Source organism: Prinia subflava, chromosome 4 (genome assembly GCF_021018805.1).
Source record: "Prinia subflava isolate CZ2003 ecotype Zambia chromosome 4, Cam_Psub_1.2, whole genome shotgun sequence".
NCBI lineage: Eukaryota > Metazoa > Chordata > Aves > Passeriformes > Cisticolidae > Prinia > Prinia subflava.
The window spans coordinates 64,330,478-64,355,823 of NC_086250.1; the positions used below are offsets into that span (position 1 = coordinate 64,330,478).

The window sequence follows — 25,346 nt, forward strand, 5'->3', positions numbered from 1 at the left end:
ACCTTAAACTGATAAGGAAGAAAAACATGAAAGAAAGATTCCAGGTGAACACACTCCATGAAACTGCTTCATACCCTCATGAAGTTCAGTATTTCTTAACTAACTCTGCAGCAAGCTGTGTCCAGGGATTGGGAACAGCTGATCTGATCCCTTTAAAGCTTACATGGAAGAGCCCCAGATTTACCTGCATTTTTTCCTAAGGGGTCCAATTAACTATGCTCCTGAAATACCAGCAAAAAGTGTGCTACCAAAATGCTTGAAGAAAAATTCAAATATTACAGGAAATGTCTTACACTACTAACAGACCTAACAGTATATTTAAGGATACTGCAGCTATAGAATAAGCATTATAGCCAATCTGCAGGTAGGTACCATAACACTCAGAAAACACTACCCTATACAGAAAGGAAAAAAAAATTTAAGAAGCCTGTTTGAAAGAACAGACTGTTCAACTCCTCATTCTTGAATGCTAATTTATTAAATGATATGACCAGCAACCAACCCAAAAGTGTAGATCCATCTTTTGTTTGTGCAAAGGACAGATTCTGATGTTCATTATACATTTCAGTAGTTGTTCATTGCAGCAAGAGTTCTACTGAAGTTGGAAGTCTGATACTTTCAGATACTTCATCAGTCAAAACTGGCATTTCTAAATTCAATTCTACTCTGGTGCCACAGAAACAATTATTGCATTCAGCTCAATCTCACTAAAAATTTGACCAAGAAAAGGCAGGAAAAAACATTTGAGCATTTTATCAGACATGTACATAATGATTAGGATTATATCATAAATTGATATTTTATACAATATAGCTTTAATTTTGCATTTGTGCTTTAATTCTGCCCTGTGAAGTGGAAATTGAATTGAATTACAATTGAAATGTTTTGACAATTTACTAAAACTCTCTAACCCAGGAATATAATGATTTAATAGCATATTTTAAAAACACTGACTCAAACACAGGTACTCTGGAAAGCACTTAAAGTCAAATGGGATGAACTCAATAATGAGTTAGTGTGATGCTGCTGCAACACAGTCTAATCTGGACTTTTAATATGGAGAATGTGGAAAAAGACAAGAAAAGGGTACAAAGAATTCCACTGAGACAAACACTGGAATTGTGCATACAGTCACGTATCAATGCCCTTAAAGCAAAGATTCTGAAAGACAACAGAAGTTTGAGAGTCCCAAATTTAACCCAGTCTTGGGGAAAAAAAAGCCTCACAAAAGCAGAATGCAGGCTTGAGGTTGTGTACAACACACAACTATTGCACCACTGTTTATGTATAATGTTTGCATCTCTAAAAACAACACTTGCATTTTGTTCTTCTCCATAATGTTTAATAGAGCTTCCAGCAAGTAAGAGGAATTTTCATTTCAAAGAGAATTTATTAAATTTGAAAGTTTATTTTTTGGTGGTTGAAAATGTAAATGTAGTGACTGAAAAAAAAATAAGGAGTCTTGAGAGGGTTGACTAGACAGCATGAGGGTATGGAAGCCAACACTTGCTAATTAAAGTACTTCTGTGTAATATTATGATTTGAAAAATGTGGTTTACCATGGAAAATCATTCTTCTGTAAAATTCCCAGCTAGCCACAGAGAACAACAGTCTCAATGCACACAAACACACACAGAGAACCCAAATAAACAAACAAACAAAACCCTACTAGCATCATCAATGTGGTTTTTGGGCATGATCTGAATGGAAGCCATCAGACCAAGAAATAAAGAAGAAAACAGTCCTCTTTGCCTATCAGGCAGAAGCTCATACAAGGAAAACAGAAATAACTTCAGGAGAAGAAGCTGCCTGAGGGTAAGAAGGCTAGCAAAGCCCTTGAGACAAAAACTGGAGCTAATCCAAGAAAAGGAACTACAGAGGTTTGGGTTGCATTGTTTTATTTTCAGTATTGAGCTTCCAAAGCTGAAAAGGAAACTTTAAAAACAAAAGAAACTAAGACTTGTTTGAACAGTATTTCACTTTTCATAGTCAAACCCCCAGCTTAGGGTGATGCTGGCATTAATGAGGTCATGCACCTGCAGAACATCTTTCACAAATGAAATTTCACTATCCATAAACCTAGACAAGGAAATCTGCTTGTAACAAACCCATGAAGAATCTCTCTCAGGGAGTAAAAAAAATCTGCAACAAAACTTCTGCAAAATTAACCATGGCCATTTACTTCGTAAGTGAATTTGCACAAATGAATATATAAAGAGATCTAAATGGGAAAGAACTGCTACAGCTATCAGTGCTCCTTATTTTTCTCCAGATGAAAGGGGAATGCAACAAAACTATGCTAACAGTGATCATTTATTGTGTAAGGAGAAAGAAATGTCACATTGTGAAGATGGTCATCAAATAATATTATTTGCCACAAGTAGTTTTTAGCTTTCCTTGTCTCAGGCACAGTTAAAGCTCCAAGTGCAATGCACTGTGCTGGCAGGATGGAGATTCAGCAGGTGTCTCTCTAAGCTTGCAGACTTGATTCCATTGCAGCACTGTGTACAGTTCAGGGACACAGAAGTCAAAATGATGACTGGGGCTATCTATGAGGACATAGAAGATGGAGGGACGACCCCCTGTTTATCTGTCAACAAGAATACAAGATCTGCAGAAGGCAAATCAAGTCAAAGAAAAGCATGGAAACAGGCAATATTCATAAGAATGTTCACTGCAAGCCCTCTGATTTATTTTTCCAGACTTTTATGATGACTTGCAAGGTGTGTGAGTTATGAGAATCTATCCTCTCAGGCATATTGTTGCATCCACACAACCTGGACTTCAGTTAATAAAATAGAACTCTAGGCAAGACAAGCAAAAACAAATTCAAACATCTGACATGTGGACAAGTTGACAAATGTTTGACTTCACAAGTGTTGTGTCTCACTAGCTGTCATTCCAAAACACATTTGCTCCAGCAACTACAGCTGACTTTCAAAATAGGTTACATTCACATCTGGAAATTTAAACAATGCTCATACAGGCTAATAGATTCAGTAATGCAGTTTAAAAGAGAATATGTAAAACTTTTTCTGCTAGTGTGTAAATTTCCAGTGAGATTAGTTTCAAAAATAGCAAAGCATTAGTCTTAAATTCACCTGTGAAGTTTCTGCCATGTCTGAAGAAGTTATTTAAACCAACTCTAGCCATGGACTGAAATCTAAATCTAATGCTGCAACAAGGAAATGGCAATGTGTATTTTAAACACTCACAGAAAGCATCCAGAAATAAAATTTTAAAATTTCCACCTCAGTGAGCTACTCAGTATGTTGAGAATTGATGGAGATATAAAAAGTAAACACGTGAATACACTTGGAGTCCTAACACTGTAAAATTCTACCAAATATGTAACAGAAAAGAGTTAAAGAATCAAGACATTTTGTCATGTAAAAACATAAGGCATGCATGTATGATCTTACAGTCCTTAGACAGAGGAAAGTGTATTTTAGTTGTACTTTTCCAAAGGGTAAACATTTTTCTGGGAGGATCATTGCAATGAAACCCATTTGCTTCATGATGCCAGTACATACTTTGTGTAATTTTTTTTTTTCCTATAGCTAAAGAGCAATGCCCAGCTTGAAATTAAAAGTTAATACATATTAAAGAGAAGAAACAGGCACAGCCAAACAATTTCAAGGTGAAAATTAAAACATTAGAGTGAAAAATAACATAAGACCTCTGTGAATGACACAAAAACATGCATAGGCAAAACTTTGTTCATTTTTTTGATCAGTAATTTACTCCAGTTAATTTGTTCTTTTCCATCTCTGTAGACTTCCTCTTCTTAGAAGTTATCTCTGAAATTATTTTAGCAAACAACTTAGCACATACAGTTAACTGCCAGCTTCCTTATGATGTTCAGCTTTTCATAGAACTAACAAAAAAATACTCATAAAATGTAGAAAATTGTTGTTTGCTGGGACACTAAGCACAGTTCAAGCTATTTTCCCTCTCTGAATTTCTCCAGCATGAGCCCTTTGCCGTAAAATTGTCCAACATTGTCTGAAACTGGAAGAGGCAAAGGAATAGAAACACCTGAAAATTAAAAATTGAATAATAGCATATTTGCCAAGACATGGTTACATGGTCATGCTTCTTTTTGTATTGATACCTGTTTTCTCTATTATAAATCTATTCTCAACAAGGCTTACATTCTTAAAATCATCCAGGAAAGAAAGAGAAGAAGGCAAAGAAAGACATTTTATCTTGATTAACCCCTGATATGACCACAATTCAGGAGTAAAACTCTCTGGATTCTATGGGACATCACATACATGCATAATAACCAACAGGAAACATCAGATCCCTCCATCAACTCAACCCCGAGCTCATCAGTGTCTCCTAAGGACAAAATCACAGTTTTTACTGTGTCCCTGTTTGAAAAGTAATGAGGGAAGTCAGAAGCACAGATTGCCCTCAACTTTAGGAGAATCTTTTGATTCCCCTAAATGAGAATTACCTTCTTTTTAGGCAAGGACTTCAGCCCTCACAGGCTGAGAATAAAAGTAAATGGATTTATCATTTGGAATTGAAGGGGTACTGGAATAGCTGGGAAGCAATTCCAATGCAGCTGTTAAATTGTGTCCATCTCAAAATATATATCCACATGTACACACAGATATTTTCAATTTAGAGACCTGGCCCAAGGCATCGGAGAGTGATCAGCTCTAAACTTCAGACTAGCATGTGGGAATGGTGGACTCAGCTATGAGATGTGACTGTTCAGGCCCCTTGGAATTCTCAGTGGAGCTCAGGAGACTGGTGACTGATTGTAACAGAGCCCAAAAGCAAGAGGTGATGTCAGGTTAAAGTTCTGCTAAATGAGTGGACAACTCAAATTTATCTAGAGAGCGTTTTTAAAGAATGGAAAGCTATCTTGTTACTATAGGCAGTTTAAGATTAGCAGACAGACCAGAAGGTAGGTGTCCCTGAGTGGTTCTGAGAATGTTAGGTTGGTTTTAGATATCAAAACAAAACTCAAGCTACAGTGAGGATATCTTTCTAAAAACAGTAATACCAAGCACACCTACAAAATTTATTTTACTTTTATAGGTCTTTCAGGCTACACAAAAATTCCCAACCCTATTTAAAGTGCACAGGATCTCTGCCTGGGAACCTCAAAATATAACACATTTAAGCTTCCCAGTTTTATTGTGAGACACTGAAGCCTTATTTCAGGCAGGCAGGGAAATACTGAGAGATCTGGACACACTTGCACAGCTGTGTTGAAATTGCATCTGAAGCAGCAGATAAACATTCTGAGCTCCTCATTCAGAGACACAGTTGTGCTCCTTGGACATTTCCCAACAGCTCAGAGAGGGAACCTGTCTCCTAGCACACAATCTGTGCCTCAGTTTCCATGGAAACTCAGCTTCCTCTGTTTTATTAAGAAATCAAGGCAAGGAGGCTAGAATGAGGATATTATGCCTCTGGTTGAGACGTCTGAAGAATCTAGACAATAAGGTGCAAATATGCATGTAATTCATTTTTATCTGCACACAGCTCAAGAAGCCAGGGGTACTGACTAGAGCTTTCCCCTGAGTGACCTTAACAGGAGTGAGTTAAAAACAGACACAAATGACCCCAAAGCAAAACAAACAAATCATAGGCAGGAATTTGGCAGTGCAAGTATGACTGTCTCCAATTATCCAGTGAAATGTATTTTAGTGGAGCTTGAGTGTTTGCTTTACACTAATGGTTATGCTGTTGCCTTACAGTGTGGGCAGTAATATAAGAAAAGTGGACTAATAAATGCACTGTGAGTGTACAACATAGTGTTGACAATAATATCCTGACACTGAAGCTTTGCAGAAAGAGGTATTTTATTGTGGGAAAGACTTGCAGGGGAATATGCACAAATTCTAATTTTGGATAGGAGGATAATTAGTATTAATCTCAAACTATTACACAAACAGTCAACATTAAATGATTTCTGGATACAGAAAGGGATCTTAGCTAAGCAAGAAATAGGATGTTTTGGTCCTTATCCCTGAAACTTCTGCAGTCTGGGCTTGAAAAGACTGTAACTAAGTATCTGTTATATTTCGTTTTCTTTCTTCGATTTTCTTCTACCTAAGAGGTACAAATTGCTGACTATCTTCAATTCAATTATCTGAGCAAAAAGGAGAAGTGGTAAAACTGCAGATTTGCCTGCTGTAGAAGATTCAGGATGCTCCCCAACATGTCCTGAGCAATGGGGAGAGGAAGGCCAAGAGCTGCACAGCCACCAACTTCACACTGAACAGGAGTGAAGCTGCTGTTTAAACTGGTGTACAGCACTGGAACAAATATTACTTTTTATATGTTGAATATATTATATAAACAAAATTATACTTCATTCCCCTCATGATACCATGCATAACAGAAAACAAAACCCGAGAAGTATTTAAAATATACCTTTCTAATTTTAAAGTGTGATTAAAAAATTAGGATCTTTGCAAATCTCTAAATTACTACAGTATTTTACATAAGCAATAAAAAGTATTATTAATCCATCTTGCATTTTAATAACTTTAAAAGAGTTTAATTTTTATAGTCAATGAGGAAACATTCATAACTCCTCAAACTATATTTTATAAATATAGTACAATGTCAGGTACTCTATTTAGTATTTCTAATGATACTCATCAAATAAGTATTAGCATCTTCCCAATTTTCCATTTGAATGAAAAGATTCTGATCTTTTAGTAGGATCAACAGAGCTCCAGCAATTCATTGTACTCATGAATGGGGTAGGAATGCTAAAACTGAAGCAAAGCCCAGCAAAAATGAACAATTTGGGTATCAGACAGCCCAATGGCCAAGGCATACTGTTTGCTGGTATCCTTGGAAAGACTTTGTAAGTTTTGCCAACAATTACTGCAGGATACATTTCCAGTGAAATGTCCACCCATCTGCCAGCATTCCGACAAGTACACACCTGGGGATGCAGGCTGCAGTGGAGCACAGCTCATCTGTACCCACCATTTAGCACGGTACACAGAGACAGAATATTGTCTCCTCCACAGTATCATGAAATTGTAGAATTATAGAATATCTTGAGTTTGAAGGGACCCATAGGAATCATCGAGTCCAACTCCTTGTTCCTTGCCAGACCATTTGCATATGAGAATCCATTATACTGAAACAAGGGGTGTTCAGTAGGGTTAGGCCAGACAAATACACAATGGTAAACAGCAGTAAGCTATAAAAGGCATGTTCACTATTTCAACAGGCTCCATTGGAAGAGAGTTTTTGACATCCTTCACTAAAAGGCTGTTGACTGTCTCCCTCCTTACTACTCATTCTGCTCTCTTTCTCCACTGCACCTTGCTGGAAAATTATCCATTTTCTTTTCATCCTAACTTTTTCTTCTATGCATTACATTTCCTAACATTACATTTCCATAACAGGAAAGCCCTGCGAGTTCAGATCAGGATTTCCTCCTTTCCCCTTCCTCAGCTAGGTACCTATTTCAGCCACCAGTTTTAAGCTTCTGTCAAACAGAACCTATTATCTCACATCCATTCACCTGGTAATTTTTACTCTCACTGCTGGAGATATTTTTAGCCCATAGTTACACGAAAACACAAATAATTCAAAATGCAAGAGATCTTTCTTTCTCATTTAAAGGTGCTCTTATGGCTCAAGGGAAGGCAACTTATTATTAGAAAAGTCATCTCTAATGTTTGTTTATTATAACCTTGCCCAAAGGTCGTTTGTGTCTCATGCCTAGAGGAAATCATGGCATCCCTGAGGTAATTCTAGTCTCTGAACAATAACACTGTTGATGTAATTCACTGGCACCTTCCTCATGGCATCACTGGAGGATGTCTGATGCCCTTGCATCATACTCTTTTCAGGATACAGGTCTTAATTAACATTTTGGGTCATATTAGCCCCAATGATAAAACCCTCTGTGCAGTCATTAGTAACAGTTCCGTTTAACTCCACTCCTGATTTCAGAGGAAATGTGATCCATCAGACTTAAGAAGGCTGCAACTTCAAATAAATAATTCAGCCTCATTACGTAAAGTTTATAAACTGACAGCATAAAGGTAGTTCTTGAAAAAAGCAGAAAGAGAAATATATATATGTGGAAAATGAAGAAATCCTCTTAGTAGAAATCAATATATCAGGTGCAGGAGATAATGAGTGTCTCCTGTGTATAAAAAACGTACAGAAAGGTTTAAAATCAGAAGTAAAAATTGAAAGTTCAGGTATACATCTGGGATAACTGCAAATAGAAAAGTCAGTATAACTATCTGAGGTGTTAGGAGCTGCAAAACCAAAGGACCATCCCTCTCCTAATTTAGTCTTCTTTTACTTCACAAAACTAAATCATGTCGCCCTTTTCAAAATGTGGCCATGTGATTGCTTCAAGTGAGGTGGCATCTTTCTTCCACATTCACAGAAAAACTGTTCTGGAACATTTCTTACAGTAAGCATGAGATGCTTATTTAATTTTCTTAAAATTTTAAGATCAAACTACCACAGTCACACATAAAAACCCCTGCATTAGTCTTGAGAAAATATAAGCTGTTGCTGTGATAACTTAAAAACATCAAACTTATATTAGTTGAAGGAAAAATGGTGGAAAAATTGTGTATTCACAAAAGTCTGCAAATGACTTACAGTACCCTGAAATGGTAATATAAAGTCCACAGAATGCCACATAAACACATGCCCACTGTGGTAAAACAGGAAAACAAGAAGAATATCAGACCTATTTTCCAGTAACTCGAATGAATTAGAGAAGTTTTGGCACAGATAACACTGATGCACAATGCATATGAAGCAAACAATGGCAACTGGAAGAAGTTCCTGCTGAGAACCAAAGGCAGGACAATGGGTACCTCTCGTGGTACCCATGCACAGACAGCAGACTGTGCAAAATTTCATTGCCTACAAGAAGGTGAGTCCTCAGGGCAGCAGCAGCAGCTTCACTCACGCTGATTCTTCAGCTGCATGAAACTGGACTGATAAAAGAACTGTTTGGGTGGGACTCATCTCCCCCAGCTTTACACACTTACAATACAGACATTTAGATTTGAGGCTTCTCCAGCTGAGAAAGAGAAGTAAGTTCTTCTCGGCTATAGTTCATCCCATTTTAAAGTCTTACTCAGAAAATGTCAGGTCAGTCCTGACTGAGGAGTGCCTGTTTCATTCTGAACAATAAAAGGAGCTTAGGACGACCAGCTGAGTAGATGTCTACAGTTATGTGAATTAATCCCTCTTTCTCCTCTCTTTCACTTTAAATGACACATCCAAACCAATCTGCAAGCCTATGTGGATATGCAATTGCCCAAGGAAATCCAGTCTGCTTTTCCATCCTTTAAACCTATTTCTAACAGTTCTACTCTGAACAAAGTATGTTTATCAATTCATCCAGATCCCTCCATGTGTGTTTGGTCAGTATCTTCTGAAAAGCACCTTAAATTCTTGTACTGGTCAGAGTGATTGAGCAGGAAACATACACAGCAATTACCCAGGTCTGGTGTCTTAGGACACCAGACAGAAGAGAAAGAGACTTCTGGAAAAAGCACTTAAAAAACCCAGATACTTCTTATTTAATGCATAAAGAATTGTGAGGTCACAATGAAGCATGGTCTTCACACAAAATATGATTTAAATACAGGTTCAATTAGCAAATCAGAAAAAATAAGCCCTGTTTCTTGTTTCCCCAAGCTCATTACTGACTATAGAGTACAGTGATCTTCAGGTCATAAACAATCATGTGCGTCACCTAGAGGAATATTTTCCAATCTATTTATAACTCGATTTCTTACTTGGCCATGGTTCCTGTCTGTCGGTCAATATTATAAACATCTGCCCTGTGCCAACAAACGAGTTCATTTTTACCATGAAGTCAGGAGCCATCTTTCTGCTTGTCATGTCTTATACAAATCACACTGACACTGCCTCTAAGTGCACAGGCAGCAAAAATAACAATGAAAGCATGTTTAATAGTAAATAAAGATCTTTTAAAATACTGAATAGAAAACTTGACCCATTAGTACTCACCACCAAGGCTTTAGACCTGTTACTTAGAAGTTTTTCAATGTCTCTGGCTGCAATTTCCACTAGCTGACGAGGGTTGTTTGCTTGTACAGTATACAGTGCTGTGTTTTTCAAATAAATCTGCAAAAGAAAAAAATGGAAATAAATCAAAATGACAGTAAAAATTCAAAATAAGCCAAGTGACTTGACAGAAGAGGCATCAAGATGTCATCTGTTCTTACTGGAGCTTCATAAAGACTACTGCTAGGAAAATCCAAATGGGCCCTGTGAAAGAAGTACTTCACCATTTTGTCTGAGAGGTAGAAGCTGACACTAAAAATCATTTATTAAATCTTCAAAACTGACCAGTTTTAGTGATGAACTAACCAACTGTAAAATGCTCAAGGAATCTGATTCCCACAGTGTGAAAAAAACAGCAAAATAAAAACCCTTTAAAATTACTGAATTTCAAATAATATTGTTAATTGCTGAGTTTTTCCTTGAAAGCTAAAATACAAACACACCAATTGAATTAATTCAAGTTATGCTAATTTAATCAATTTAGTCCCTTATCTATTTATTCATATCATAGTATTAGTATTCACAAGGAAAGAGAAGGAGGAACAAATAAGAGGAATAAAGGGAGAAGTTAAAAAATACAAAAGGGGAAATAGGGAAAAAAGATGAGGGGGAAGAGGACAAATACAAATGCGTTTTATTCCTCTATGAATAAAGGTTATCTCTGAGAAGCTATTAACAGTTTCCAAAGCAAAACATGTATACCAAGGTGATCATTTTATTTGTTAAGAAATGCTTATTTGTTTATTTGTCTTATTTATGAAAGACACTACAGTGAAATGCATGTAGCCCTAAGAAGAAAGAAAGAAAAAATATGCAAAAAATGCATTTGCCTATGTCTATGTCCTAGTAAAACTGGATAAAGAAATGTTATTTGGAGCAAATAAAGGGAAAAAAAAAAAAAAAAGGAAAAGAAAAAGGTGAATACCATATAGCTAGATGGGCAAACGAGGAAAACTAATTAATGCAGCCAACAGATGGCCTGAGTTTACTCAAGCCCTTGGCCTCTGCAGCAGTGCTGGTGGGGGCTGTGCTGTCTCCAGGGAGCCTCTCCAGGCAGAGGCAGGAGCAGGTCCAGCACTGCTGCTCTGCTGCCACCCAGCACCAGAGCCCAAAATCTGCCCAGCACACTGAGCCCACCAGATTTCCTGGGTTAAGGCTGTGAAGACCTCAAAGAAACTCACCACAGTCTGTCTCTGGTGCTTGTAGCTGATGAGTACCACAAAAACCTTCCTGACAACTACAGCAGATACAAATTTTTTATCAGGCACGTCCCATGAGCAGCCACGGCTTTTCAGCACTGACGAATTTTACGAAATTTAAATTGCGGCTTGGTTTGTTGTTTATTTTCTTTCAGAAGTACAGTCATTCCTTCCCACCAGTAACTGAGTAATTAGAATAAGTTTTATTCCTCATATAGTAGTGATTACTTTTTAAAAATCAGTGCACTGTGAGCAGAAAACTGCTACAACAGATGACAGATCCTAATCAAGTCAGATTGTATTTGGATACTTTTGAGGACCTTGGTTTTCAAAATAGCCCCACTGAAAGTTTATCTCTGGTTAAATCCAAAAATTTCATTTTGAGGAGCTTGTGGGTTTTTTGGGATTGTTTTAGTTTTGGGAGTGGGGGATGTTTTGGTGGCAGAAATTTTAAGGACATATCTTAATAGTAGAACTGGCCTATAAGCCAATTATTAATCAAACAAATTTGGAAGTAAAGACATTTTATTCTACAATTGGTCACTTCCAAATTTCATTCCTTTTTTCTGAAACACATTAAATTTCCAGTCAGCAAACTATTTTGGAGTTTAATTGACTGTCATGACCAGTCCTACAGACAAGGCAAGAGTAGAAATCAGTTCTATAGCTCCAGAAGGTTTGAATCAAGACTGGAAATTTCAGAGGAACATCTAAATTGGAATGACCATCAAATCTTGTAAAACTTTAGGTTTTCACATTGTCAGCAAACATTCACCCTGGTCACACAAAGAACAGACAGTGTAATTCACCACAGACTAACATAATTGGTCTTTGAAGAGAAATGTAATGGCAAATTCCTTAAACTTAATTTGTGACTGCATGAAGTACACCTTAATCAAAAGTTACTAAATTTACAAAGGAATGGAAACAAGATTTTGCAAATGGGCTAAAAAATGTAAAGTAACTTTCAAAGAAGCTTTAGATAATTGTTTTTATAAAAAAATTTAAAACATTCATATATTTCACTTGTGAAAATGTTTGAATGTTTGGTTTCCTTTGTTTAATTATTTCTGGTCTCTTTTTTCACAGATTTTTCTAAATAGTTACTCTTCATTTGCAGTGCAATGGTGAAAGCAATAAAAAAAAATTCAGTACAAACCCTTTTCATTTGGAGTTTCAATTAGGCAAAAAATCTAAAATTTGGAGAAAGAGGTAGTTCATTGCAAAAATGCCATTTTATAGTAATTAATCTTTTCACTCAACATGATAAACAAACACTAAGCCACAAGAAAAGAAAATTCACATAGAGGCACAGTGAAATATGTGCTCAAGTAATGCAGGTTCGAAGCAGATGGATGACAGGAATAACTTGAAGATTACACAGATATATAAGGTATATATAAGGATATATAAGGATATATGCTGTAGTGCTGATTCTCTGATATTTTTAAGCACTTAGTGAAACTTGGTTTCTAACAGGCTTTGATTGAACAGCCTCAGTCGAAGTTAAGGGGATATCATATTGCATTCACACAGCCACCAACCAGAAACAAAATATCTTATTTGACTTAAGAATCAGAGAATGACCCCAATTGGAAGAGACCTTAATGATCATCTGGTACCAACCTTGGTACCAAGGCAGGGACACCTTTCACTAGACCAGACTGCTCAGAGCCCCATCCAAGCTTTTCTTGAACACTTTCAGGCATAAAGGATCCACAGTTTCCCTGAGCACCCTTTGCAAGTGTCTCACCACATTCACAGCAAAAAAAATTATTCTTATCACCCAACTTAAACCTACTGATTTTCAGTTTAAAGCCATTCCCTCTCATCCTGTCACTACAAGACCTTGTAAAAAGTCCCTTTCCCACTATCTTGTAGACATTTTTAGATACTGGAAGGCCACCATAAGGTCTCCCCAAAGTCCTCCAGGATCAACAGTCTCAGCTGTTTCAGTCTCTCCTCACAGAAGAGATGTTCCACCTCTCTAATCATCTTTGTGTCCTGCTGGACCTGCTCCAACAGGTCTTGTCCTTCTTGTGCTGTGCTCAATGTACAGTTACAGCCATTCTGGAAAGGGATTGAGAACCTGGATGGAAATTTTGCACTTTTATCCCTGTACCTAATTTGTTTTTCCAGCAAATGTATGATCCTATACAGCCCCATTTGAAAGCGCTCCCATTTTTCACATACCCAAATCATAAGGGAAATTATTCCCATATCCCCAAGCCTGAATTATTTGAAAGCTGCAGACTATCAAAGTGTTGGACAGTGGGACAATTTCAGGAAAAAAATAAACATTTTCATCTTTCTTCTTCAGCACCAGCTATCAGAAAAATTCAAAAGCCTGAATCACCTCAATCAAAGGAGATGATTACTACAGGAGGCAGGAGCACTATTAAAATCTTTATAAAAGGCATTGTGGGTCCTACCACCAAGAAAACCTGACTTTGAGGTGGGCTTCACAACTTGTTTTTGTCAGTGATTTCAAAAAAATAAAATTCAGAACAACTCCCACCCAAAATAAAACCCTTTGAGATTTGCACAAGATTTCACATAGAAGATCTGAGTCTGTGACTTTCCTTCTCCCCTTCTTTGTTTTACCCCACGGCAGGGCTCAGAGCACTGATCTACCCTGCTTCTACTGCCAGTGAAAGATTTATACTACAAGCTCCTGAACAAACAGCATCAGAAATTACTTGGAACTTCACACACTTCTTTATTTTCCCGAAGTGTGAGACCTGTCTCAACTACCATGGAACAGTCTAATATTCATTAATTATTTAGGAGGTGTGTACATAATTTATTTGTTGCCTACTACTCTTTTCTTTAATTCACCGTAGCACTGCAGCAGTTCAGCACAACACTGCACAGGGAAATGATACACACCTCAGGATTTGGCACCCTGGGACAAACTTTTCCTTCTCCAACACTCCCACCTAGCAGTCTAACAAAATTAGCAAATGTTCATCTCAAACAGCCATAAAGGGTGTTATTGGCAAAGTTGTGCTCATTTGTCTTACAAAACACAATTTGGCAGGCTCTGTAGCTTGTTAAAAGGAGCTGATTTGAAATTTGAATTTATTAAATTTCTTTAACTAAATTAATACAAATGTCTATTGGTTTTTACATGTAAAATATTTTTTTAGTACTTTAATCACTAATATTTTGCTAAAAGATCTCCAAATTGCCAGTGAAACACTGTCACTTCTCACAGAATAAGGCCTCATTGCATGACTAAGAAAAACCTGTAAGGTCATAGCAAAAATATACTTTAATTCTTTTCTGATGTCAATAGTCATGCATTTATTTATTCAGGAAAAAACTGTATTAAAATTGCACATAATGAACTGCAAGGTTTTAGGGGAGAGAGCATGATGGGAAGAGTCACATTAAGGTGAAACAACACAACAATAGTTGAATGTGACAAAGATTAGACAATCTGCCAGCCGCTCAGCAGAACGTGCCCCTCTCTGTTCATTCTTCAAGGACATGTTTATAAATCTCTCACAAAGAGACATTCTCCTTGCTTCCTATAAAGCTCGCCAGGGCAAGTCAAACACTTCTGCACAAATTGAGAGAGAATGAAAGATGTTATTACGTGGCTCTTGCTATATTGTGGCAGACATTGGGGCTGGCCCTAGCATTGAAAATTTATTTAAATGGCCCTCATGCTAAATCACACCCAGAAAAAGAATTATTTTCAACTGCAGTAGAACTCCTTTGCCTCTTTGTTTGTTTGTTTGCTCTGAACATGTCAGTCTCCCAGTTTAAAAAATCAACAGAGCCTTTCCTCCAGGCAGTGGTAACTTGGCTGAGGGCCCAAACATAGGACAGGAACATGCTAATCTAATTTCCATCACCAAATACTTCCATAGAAAGTCGTGGAAATCACACCAGCCAATGTCTTCAGAAGTTGAAAACCAGAATTTCCAAAGTTAACCAAAATCACTGTAATTTTCCCAGCTTTGGAAAAAAGAAATAAAATAGCTCAAAAATTCCTGTAATACTTATCTGCACAAGGTAAATCTATGGATGTTTTTATTATTTCAATACTCCTTTCAAGACCACTTAGTTGAGACATCTCTGTTAGCAATCAATGCCTTGTCACCAAATGTTTTGTTGTCAGTCTGGACCAGCTGGAGACTGCCATGATGGCAAAAACTGCTGCTCAAAGACAGTGCTGAGCTTGCTGTAAAATCAACTAAAACTTTGTGGTGGGTTCTCCTCCATCTTTCCTGAAAGCAACCACACAAAACTACTAAGAGTACGTGTGAAATCCTGACCTAGGCTTTACAAGCTTGTGTACTAAAGTATTTAACATATTCAATAAATTTTAAAAATCCTTTTGAACAGAATGATACTTAAAAAAAAAAAAAGGCTCAGTAAAGTCCTTTCTGTCCACTTCTCACTTTTGGAAAGGGCCTCTCATTGCCAATTCCCCCTGGTCCTTCCAATCTCTTCCAATTTCTATCACTTTGTGGCACTACCAGGACTCAGTGATAAAGACCTGTCTCACCAGGAACCTCTGCCTGTACTCTGGGCCATCAGCTCCATTTCAGCCCAGTCCTCAGCAGAAGAAAAAGTTCATTTCTTACTGAAATTTTAGGTAATGTTAAAACAACAAACAAACAAACAAATATAAATAAATAAATAAAGTTTTATTAATAGTACACAATGGTTTAAAGAATCAAAGTTTCTGTTTCAATAACTTCATTTAGCTAACAAAAAAATCAACCAGTAACATATATTTAGTAATTTTAGTTTTTGTTTCTACCAATGCCATGAAGTTACAATATGATCTCATTTCTGAGAGAAAAACAGAGAGGAGGGGTTATGTGACAGACATCCAAACGTATGATGAGATCTTGGGAGCAGGAAAAGTCAGAAAAAATAAAAAAACCCCACTTTCTAATTTTATATTATATTACACTACACTCTATTACATATATAGTATACTATACTATACACTATATTATATATATAGTATAGTATAGTATAGTATAGTATAGTATAGTATAGTATAGTATAGTATAGTATAGTATAGTATAGTATAGTATAGTATAATATAGTATAGTGTAGTATTATTGCTAATTTTTTATTGCTGTAGATATTCTCCTTTAACTGAAATTTTAGTAGCCAGAAACAATATGATCTGCCCAGCATAAGAAAATTCAATCTTCTTACTAGTGTATCCTATTTCTAAATTTATATTAATACTTTCTATTTCTAATACATGCCAGACAAGTTTTTCTTTCTCACAAGACACTTCTTTTCTTTGAATCAGAAGCAATTCATTGTGAGACACATTGAAAAATGCTCATTTCTGAGAAGCATTCTGTGTGTTCAAAGAAGTCACTCAGTATTTTATATGTCTTACTCTCTGCTCCATATAGTGTATAAATAAGATTACAGCTGCTCCCTAGCAACTCACAGATGCCTTCATTCCTGAAATTCATGGCAACGACACAAAGGAGGAAACCATCCCAATAGTTTACTGTAGCTGCTGCCTTTCAGAATCACTTGCCTGATCACTGACTGCTCTAAAGGGCTGGGATGACAAGTGACAGGGCAGCTGATGTGCCAAAAACCAGGACTTACCACAGCAGTGACATGCATGTTAGGGGAGAAAAAATTATCAGAGCAAGTTCATTCTTCAGTAAAACACTCAGACTGAATTGTGCAAGATGCTGGGAACGTTCATGGCTCGGTTAACATCAGAGAGAGGATAAGCAGTGCCACAGTCAATGGGCTCACTCAGGTGCCCACTCAAAGGGAAGGATATAATCAGGCACACTTTGTAGGAATCATCAGCCCCTTTTGACTGCTGATAATTAATAGAGTAGTCCGAAGGACTTTCAAATTAAGAAGCAATTTTTGTAATTGCCACTTTGTATTTAAACCTTGATAAAACAGGAGTTCAGCTTTGTACTTCTGCCACTTTACAAACATCAAAGGCAGACTTTACATCCCCTTTTGTTAAGAAAAAAATGTATTTTAAGGTATTCTATTTTGCTTCCTAGTGATAAAAATACAGTATTAAATAACTAGATGACATTATTTATTTGTTTCATAGCAGTTTTAACTCAGGCTTTTAGCTGAGACTGAGTAAGAACTCAAAAATCCCTATTTATGACCACAAGTGGATCTTTCTTGTAATGGAAGAACAATAGGAAGAAAATGTCTCACACTTATTCTGCACTTCTGGTATATTTGGAGATGGGCAGTTATGTAATTTCTCAAATTCAGTTATTCATAGGAAATTTTGGCCTGCCTGTTCTTAATGCGATTTATAATCTACCAACTCTCTCTCCAAAAGTAATTTTAAATCTCAGGGAACTCAAATGGGGTTTTTTGGCATTTTACTAAGCACAAGACTTGGAAAATTATTAGCTCTGATTTTGGGGGTTTTGTTTGGTTTAGTGTGTGAATTTATTTTAAAGAAAATATTTAATTTTATTCTCAGCTTCTACAAAAACCATCTGAATATAAGTACCAATAGGACAGAATTTATTACAGCTAAAGCCAACAGAACATTATAAATTAATCAAGAACAATGCTTTGATCAAAGATTATCCAGATCATCTAAAGTAATTAATGCTATGGTAATATTAGGCCATCTCTTCCCTTGAGCTTGAGCAAGCTTTGTTAATGCAGCCACCTATTCTTAGTGACTTACAGCTGCTTTTGTTTGCTGGAAGAAGGAACGCTTCCAAATGTCAGTTTATTGCTGAGGGAGTAGACAGAAAGTGGCATCTGCAAACAGTAAATGAGGCTCTCTGTGTTTTGACAATATCTTAATTTCCATTTGGATTACAAAGAAAACTTGCAGATATGTATTCATATTTCCCAGCTTGCATTTTTAAAAGTGATTTCATTTTCCTGACATCTCAAAGGTCAGCAACGTGTAAACTCAATAGAATTTAGTTTGGAGAATTCCACTTTTAATGCCTGCAGCCTTGATATTTGGTTGCAGACACAACATAGCAGTGGCAGTGGTATTCCTCAAATGGGACAGACATTGTTAAAAACACTGTTAACAACTTTGGAGGTCCCTAACCAGGCTAACCCATCTCACACATTATTATAATTCTGGTAAATGCACTCTGACTCCTCAATAAATATCTGCAATGACCGTGTTTCACTGTACCAACCCCCTCATAATTCCATTTTAAAAGTAATCCTGACTTCCCTTCCCTTCACCACTCTTCTCAGAGACAGCAGACTGGTGTCCTCATCTTAGGAGTGAGGGAAAAAGTGTCAATAGTGTGCTATAGCCTATTTAAGCTTAGAAAGAATGCAAGTGTTTCAGAGGCTGGCTTCATATACTTTCTGATATCTACTTTATTACACATTACTGAGATAATTTACAAAATTAAACAGAGTTACTCCCTTTTTTTCTTTTTTTTTTTTTCTTCTTTTCCTAAGAGAAACAACATAACAAAATTGCCCTTTAATGAAAAAGTTCAGTTGTAGATGACCAGAACCACCCATTAACATGGCCTGAACTCAAGGAAGTTTCAGCAAATATAGAACTGGTGACCCAGTGAGGATAAAAATGCATCAACAATGTCAAAATAGTTGACTTCTTTAAATTTTCATTTCAAGAAATTCATTTCAAGAAAATTATACAAAAATGTGGTTTTGTTTTATACAGGTAAAAAGTCTCCTCCCCCTAATGTTTTAAAAAAAGTTGCTTTGCATTTTGTTTCATTGAGGACAACAAAAAGAGACGAAAGGAGAAAAGAAAGAACATAACACATTTCTGATTTTTGAGATCAGTCATAGTGAACCTCACTGACTGGAACAATTTGAATGAATAGAAAAGTTTCTTTATTTCCCAAATTTAACTCATTTAAAGACTTGCCTTCCTTTCTTAGGCCACTGGAGAGTACACCCAGAACACACAGGAGACAGCTTCATAGTTACACCAGCTGTGTCTACAAGTGTTGTGGTATCAGTTACATTTTCCACTTTCAGGGGTGAAGAAGGATGGACTGCACAACATATTCTTATTTTATATGCCAGAAGTATCTTGAAACCCAGGGTCAAAATACTGAAAAACTCCTCAGAACCTACGGCAATCATAACATTTAAATCAAATAATTCCATTTTCAAATGAAATTCAAAGTTAAAAAGTCCACAGCCAGGACCTCCAGAGAAATGTCCACATATATATTCATTTGGGTCGTTATTCTTAAAATCAACAATCTTTAAAAAAATCCAGTTCTTGTATTTCTTCTTTATACTTTTCTTAATCATAAAACTCTCAATTACTTGAACCTTTAACAAGGGTAAATGTAGCATATTTTGGAATGTGTCCATAAAACCCCTTAGGTCCATCTGCTAGCTCATCAGACAATAGCACGAGGTACAAAACTCTTTGCCTTTGGCTAAAGCCTATAGAGAAATACAATCCAACTTGATACATACAGTAGTTAAATGCATAAATGCATAAATAAATGCATAAATAAATAAATAAATATGGTAAAAATAAATAGCAGTTTCACCTCCGTGAATCTGTTTAATGTTTTCAAAAACTAATTTCGAATTTTTATAAAGCCTTTGCTAACGCATTTAATTTACTTTATAACTGTGAAGAAAGAACCACATAAATATCATACCAATCATTGAGAAAAATAGTAAGAATGGATCTGTTTACTGCTAAGTTACCTGCCAAATCCCCTTCTTAAGCAGGAATTGCAGGCTCCTGTGACAATAGGGAAGATCATCCAGATACAAGTCTTAAGTGCATTTTTGGCTATTAAAGTCTCCCCTTGCACAGACCTCTACACAGATAATGAATGAACAAGGCAAGCTCTGTATGACAGCCTCTATAGGTCTAAATCAGCATCTGAAGAGCTCCTAGAACAGAGCTTCCAAAATTAACTTAGCCACAACCTGTAGAATCCAACAGAAAGTTACTCCAGGTAATAATTCCTTCTGGCAGAAGGAAGCTTTCCTGAACATCCCTGCTCCAGGGCAGCTCAAAGCAGAGACCAGGCTCTCTTACAAGCCACTCATCTCAGTTAAACTCCAGAGGCTGATCCAAGACCTGGAAAGCTGGAAGTGTGGCCTGGGAAGCTGCTGCCAATGTGAGTGCTGGAGCAGACTGGCACCATCTGTGCATTAGGCACACAGACCTCACACTGAGCAAGGGATGAAATGGGCTCCTGCAGAACTGGGCTGGGCTCTTCACTAAGAGCTAATTATTATAGAGCAGCATTCAAAGGACAAAATAAATAAAAATCTTCTAACAGTTGCTGGTGGCCTCATTTTGTGAATGAAACTCATCACCACATGTCACATACCCATACCTAGCTGGCTCTCTTTTTATTTTGTAGGAAGAAACTGTATTTTTATCTGGGTAGGAATATCCTTTAAAGGCCATGTCAGCCTACATGGATTCACTCTACAGCTCCTGGAATGGTAATAACAGCATGCCTCATGAACATCATGCATGGATTGTTTTTGCAGAGATGTATCAAAAAGGAAACAGATTCAGAGAGTAGAGAACCTTGGAACTGCCTCTCTATCTGCTGCTTCGTTCAATTATGCTGTTGCCTGAAAAGGTTACACTGCACAAGATGGCATTTTTTTTCTGTAACAGCCATAGTGAAGCTCCAGTGTGTTTGTCACATCAAAGCTCTTTACATAGACCCACATTTTTTAATTCAGTGTTTCTGTAAAAGAGGATTCTCTTCAATCAGTTTGGAACAGACATTGTGCATTGCTATAAGGCATATTCTCTAATCCAAGGCCTTCCTTTCTGGGTACTGCAGGGTTTCCCTCCTTCTCTCTCCTGTCCCTAGAGGTATTTTAGGAGCTGGAGTCCAGAAGCATACTTGCAGTAGTTTATTAGATTAAATGAGCTGTCAATTAGCTTAGTCATGAGTCTTTGCTCTGAACAGTCTATGTAAAAATGGAAGTTGTGCATACTTCCATGAAAATGGAACTATGTACTTACTTAATTCTGTAATTCAGTAGGCTCTTCACACTTTTTTTCCTGTGTGCTGAGGTATCTAGCTTTAGACCACAATGTGAATTTGATTTTTTTAAAAATATTTCTGTCTTTTCAAAGATAAAATGCCTATTGAGAAAGATGCAGTTAGCGAGATCAGCCTCAACATTTATTTTGCTACATGGCTTTTAAAATTCTATTAACCTGCTGTCTATTCCTTCCTATATTTTTTCTCTAACAGTTCTATTTGCTCTGTAGAAACCACACATCATTCACATCAGAGCAGCTTCATAATGCCTGAATGCACATAGAGTTCATGGGTAAGGTGAAGTTACATGAACCTTTTTAGTTGAAATGACAATTACATGACTATTTGTTGCTGTTGTTTTTGTTGGGTTTTTTGGGGCTTTTGTTGTTTGGGGTTTTTTTAAACATAATACTTACAAAACTAAAAATATACTGAGTTGTGCTTTGTGGAGAGACAGTTAAAGAAGCACACTGGACATGATTTGACTGTGTGTCCAGCATTCCTGCTTTCAAGTCTCAAGTTGTGCATACAATGCCTCCTTATAAATATTCCCTTTGCTCTTCTAGAGGAAAAAGAATCCTTAGGAAGGACTAAACAGTATCTTCTACAGCTTGGCAACTACAGCAGCAATAGCCTCTGCTTTTTGTGTAAAAATCTGTCGGGATTTTTTAAGACTTTTTACCTGCTTGGCTTCTAAATTAAATATTGTTAGTCACGTTTCTTAGCAAATGTAAATTAGTGTAATCCACTGTAGTCAGTGGAGCTCTGCCAGTTTTCAACCAGCTGAGTATTTTGGCATCTTGAGTCCCGACTTCCTGCCTTGTTGAAGCAATCACAGCATTACTGAAATGGGGATATTACACTGGCATTACATCCAAGTTGGAGTTCTCCCAGATCTCACCTAAACTCATAGTAATGTCCAAAAAAGCAGTATCTAAATATGTGCTTTAAATCTACTTTTGGAAGGCTATTTTGAGACCATTTCCAGAGAGTATCACAGAAGCAGAGAATGTGCTGACTTGGAAGCACATTCCACAAGGATCACCAAGTGCAGTTCCTGGACCTGTGCAGGACACCCCAATCCCATCATGTTTCCTTTTCCTGGACCTGTGCAGAACACCCCAATCCCACCAAGTTTCCTTTTCCTGGACCTGTGCAGAACACCCCAATCCCACCAAGTTTCCTTTTCCTGGACCTGTGCAGGACACCCCAACCCCACCATGCTTCTTCTGAGTATCACAATAAAGAGCTCCCACCTGTCTCTCCATCTCCTTGTTTCTTCTGCCCAATTATAATGCTTTGCCTGGTTAAGGTTGTGGATAAGGATAACCTCACTGTAAAACTCCTAAATTTTTATGGCATCCAAGCTTTCTTGTGCAATTTTTCTTATTACAGGCATTTATTGCTGTCATCACAAGAGAAAAAGGGTATGAAATATGCATCAGCACAAACATATTCATATTTTCAGAAGCAGAATCACTAATGAACTAATTAACTCCCAAATATTTTGTTCTTTTAAACACTGTGGAATATTCATTAATATATTATTGTGTGTCCTCGCTGTACAGGTATTTTCAAAAGTTGTGATTAGTGAGAGTTACAATGGTTTACAATGGCTACATTATATATGCAAAAGTAAGAGAAAGAGTGGTTAGTCACTAGGACAAGCTCATGATTCCAAATCACTGTAAGAAAATTGTCAATGAACAAAGAAAAAGGAATCCTTTTCTGAGGAGGTTCTTCTCCTTAAATATGATTCCATGAAATTTAGTACATGTTGAATGCAAACACCTTAAATACAAAAAATAATTGCCCTGGTTATCTATGTCCACACTGCAGAATAAATTAGACTTTTACCAAGGTACTGATGTCAACAGGACAGCTATCCACTTAACACATATCTCACCTGACATTAATGGTCATGCACATTTTAATTTTTTTATTCTTTTGTAAGTACATATTACACTCTGAGTTTTACATTCCTTCTGAGCAAAAGCTCTCCCAGTCCAAAATCAAAATAATTGAGAATTAAGGTAGTACTCCCATCCCTCTCCCTTATGGTCATAAAAAATATATTTTATGGTTCTCCAGAAATTGGTGTAATTCCCTGCAGCACAAAGGCTCCAGACATCCAAGGCACATCCAAGCACAAACAGCACTGACGAACCCCGAGATACTTTCAGCAAGTTATGGGAGCACCATTAGCACTGCAGCTAATTGGAAAAGCTCTGGTTTATGTTAGGTGAGAACATATTCATTGTGCTACTTTGAGAGCTGTCTTGGTCACTTTAGAGATCTTCATAAAAGACTGATTGCACAAAGCAGACACCGACTGTTACTTCAGCTGAATCAGTGGGAATTCTTCCCAATCCAGGGAAAGGTTGACCAGGCTGTGAAATGGTTATAATCTGTTACATGTTTTTGCTAAGAGCTTTAGCCTCACACTTGGCCAAATTAAAATCAATTTTCCTTAGAACAAGGGAAGACATTTCTCCTACCAATATGATTATTACAGCTTTTGACAGAAAGTCATGATTGCTATTTTATAATAGGAGCAATCTGCTCCTTCTTTTTATATTATTCATTTTGCTTTTAGAGCGAGAAGAGGCAGAAAACCCAAACAAATTATTTCCTTTTTCAAGTTTACATGAAGACTACAGGTCTGGTCCAAACAATTCTGGAATTGGAAGAAGAAATAAATCACAAAAAAAGCTGAAAATTCAATCTGACTGTAAGTATTTTTAAAGCTTCAGCAACTGAAGGCAAGTTCTGTGAATAACAGTGACAAGCATGCAGGCATACTGTTTTTCATGTCTTGTAGTCTCCATTTTTCCAAAACTGTGGTTCATTTTAGAAGAGATCTAACTAAATGTTAATAGGCAGTGAGCAGGGAAAAAAAAAAAAGGATGTCATTCAGAAATGGGAAAGTGATAATAGCCTGTAAACAACAAGAAAATGGGAGACTGCATGCCTTACACTTTGCAGGGCTTTGAGTTTTCTCTTGCAGCCAAGAGAGCTAATTAAAACCTCATCTCTAGAAAAACCATTGTGCCACTTAGGTCAAACACATGGCTTTGAATAGTGGGATATTTTACATGGAAACATCGCCCTTTCATGCTTTTAATCCTAGGATTACAAACACATATTGACCATCTTGTGAATATCCTCTGAGATAGCATTATTTGCTTGAAGTCTATTGTAAATTCTGGCTTTTCAAAAAAAACTTACCTATAGTATTCACACACTTATGTTTTTGTTTTTATCCACATAATGTCACTGTGGCCAAGCTGGTAGCTCTACAGATTATTAGGCCTGCCCAGCAGTTTTCATTATAAGACTGTTCAGCAGCTTGTAAATTTTCAAAATAATAACTATATAAACTAACATTTTCCTCAGGGAAGAAACAAAAAAGAATGGCAACATCAATCTCTTGGCTTTTCATTATCTATTTTACTGTGCCGTCCTTGCACAGGAAGGCATAGCAAAGTGGTTGAGACATTAACTCATTGTTTAGCTCCAGTTAGAAATCCTGTGTAATTCATTTTCCTATTGCCTATGCATCATAGAATAAAACCTCAATGCTGTGTATTCAAAGATATATTTTAGTCTTTAGTGTTAAAAAAAAGATTTAGCCTGAAAAGAACCTGCAGATCATTGCAGAGATTTCATCAGCTCAGTTGCTGAGAACACAGGGGTGTTCCAACTCAGAGTACATCACTCCGAGATGTCCCACCTCCTCTGCAGTTAAAGATCAGACTTGCTGTTGACTCTCAGGTCTACACAGTGGGAGAAGGAGGAGAGGAAAACTGAATGAAGGACAAAGGGCAAGAGACTGAGACATGGAAACAGGAGATAACAGACTGGAAAATGGCAAAGAGTGAGGAGAGAAGAGACTGCAAGAGGAGGAGAAATAGAAAAATAATACAGGAGAAAATTACAGGTTTGGGACTGAGAAATAGTGATGGAGGGAAATGTGAGAAAGGGGAAGAGAAATTCCTGTTGAAGAGTATTGTGACAGGCTGGCCACACATTCTTGGACAGAATGTTTTGGAAATGCTAAGAAAAATGAAAGAGTCCAGAGAGCTGCTGATCTGGA

The 25,346-nt window shown here is 37.0% G+C and overlaps 1 protein-coding gene across 3 annotated transcripts in view; it reads right to left on the reverse strand.

Annotated features, from left to right (window-relative positions):
* CACNA2D1 (calcium voltage-gated channel auxiliary subunit alpha2delta 1) overlaps positions 1 to 25,346 on the reverse strand; it is a 359,015-nt gene that overhangs the window by 282,781 nt on the left and 50,888 nt on the right. For all 3 annotated transcript variants that reach the window (XM_063396985.1, XM_063396984.1, XM_063396986.1), the window contains exon 3: positions 10,006 to 10,122. In XM_063396985.1, coding sequence (XP_063253055.1) covers positions 10,006 to 10,122 — 117 coding nt within the window. The remainder of the gene's footprint in view (positions 1 to 10,005; positions 10,123 to 25,346) is intronic.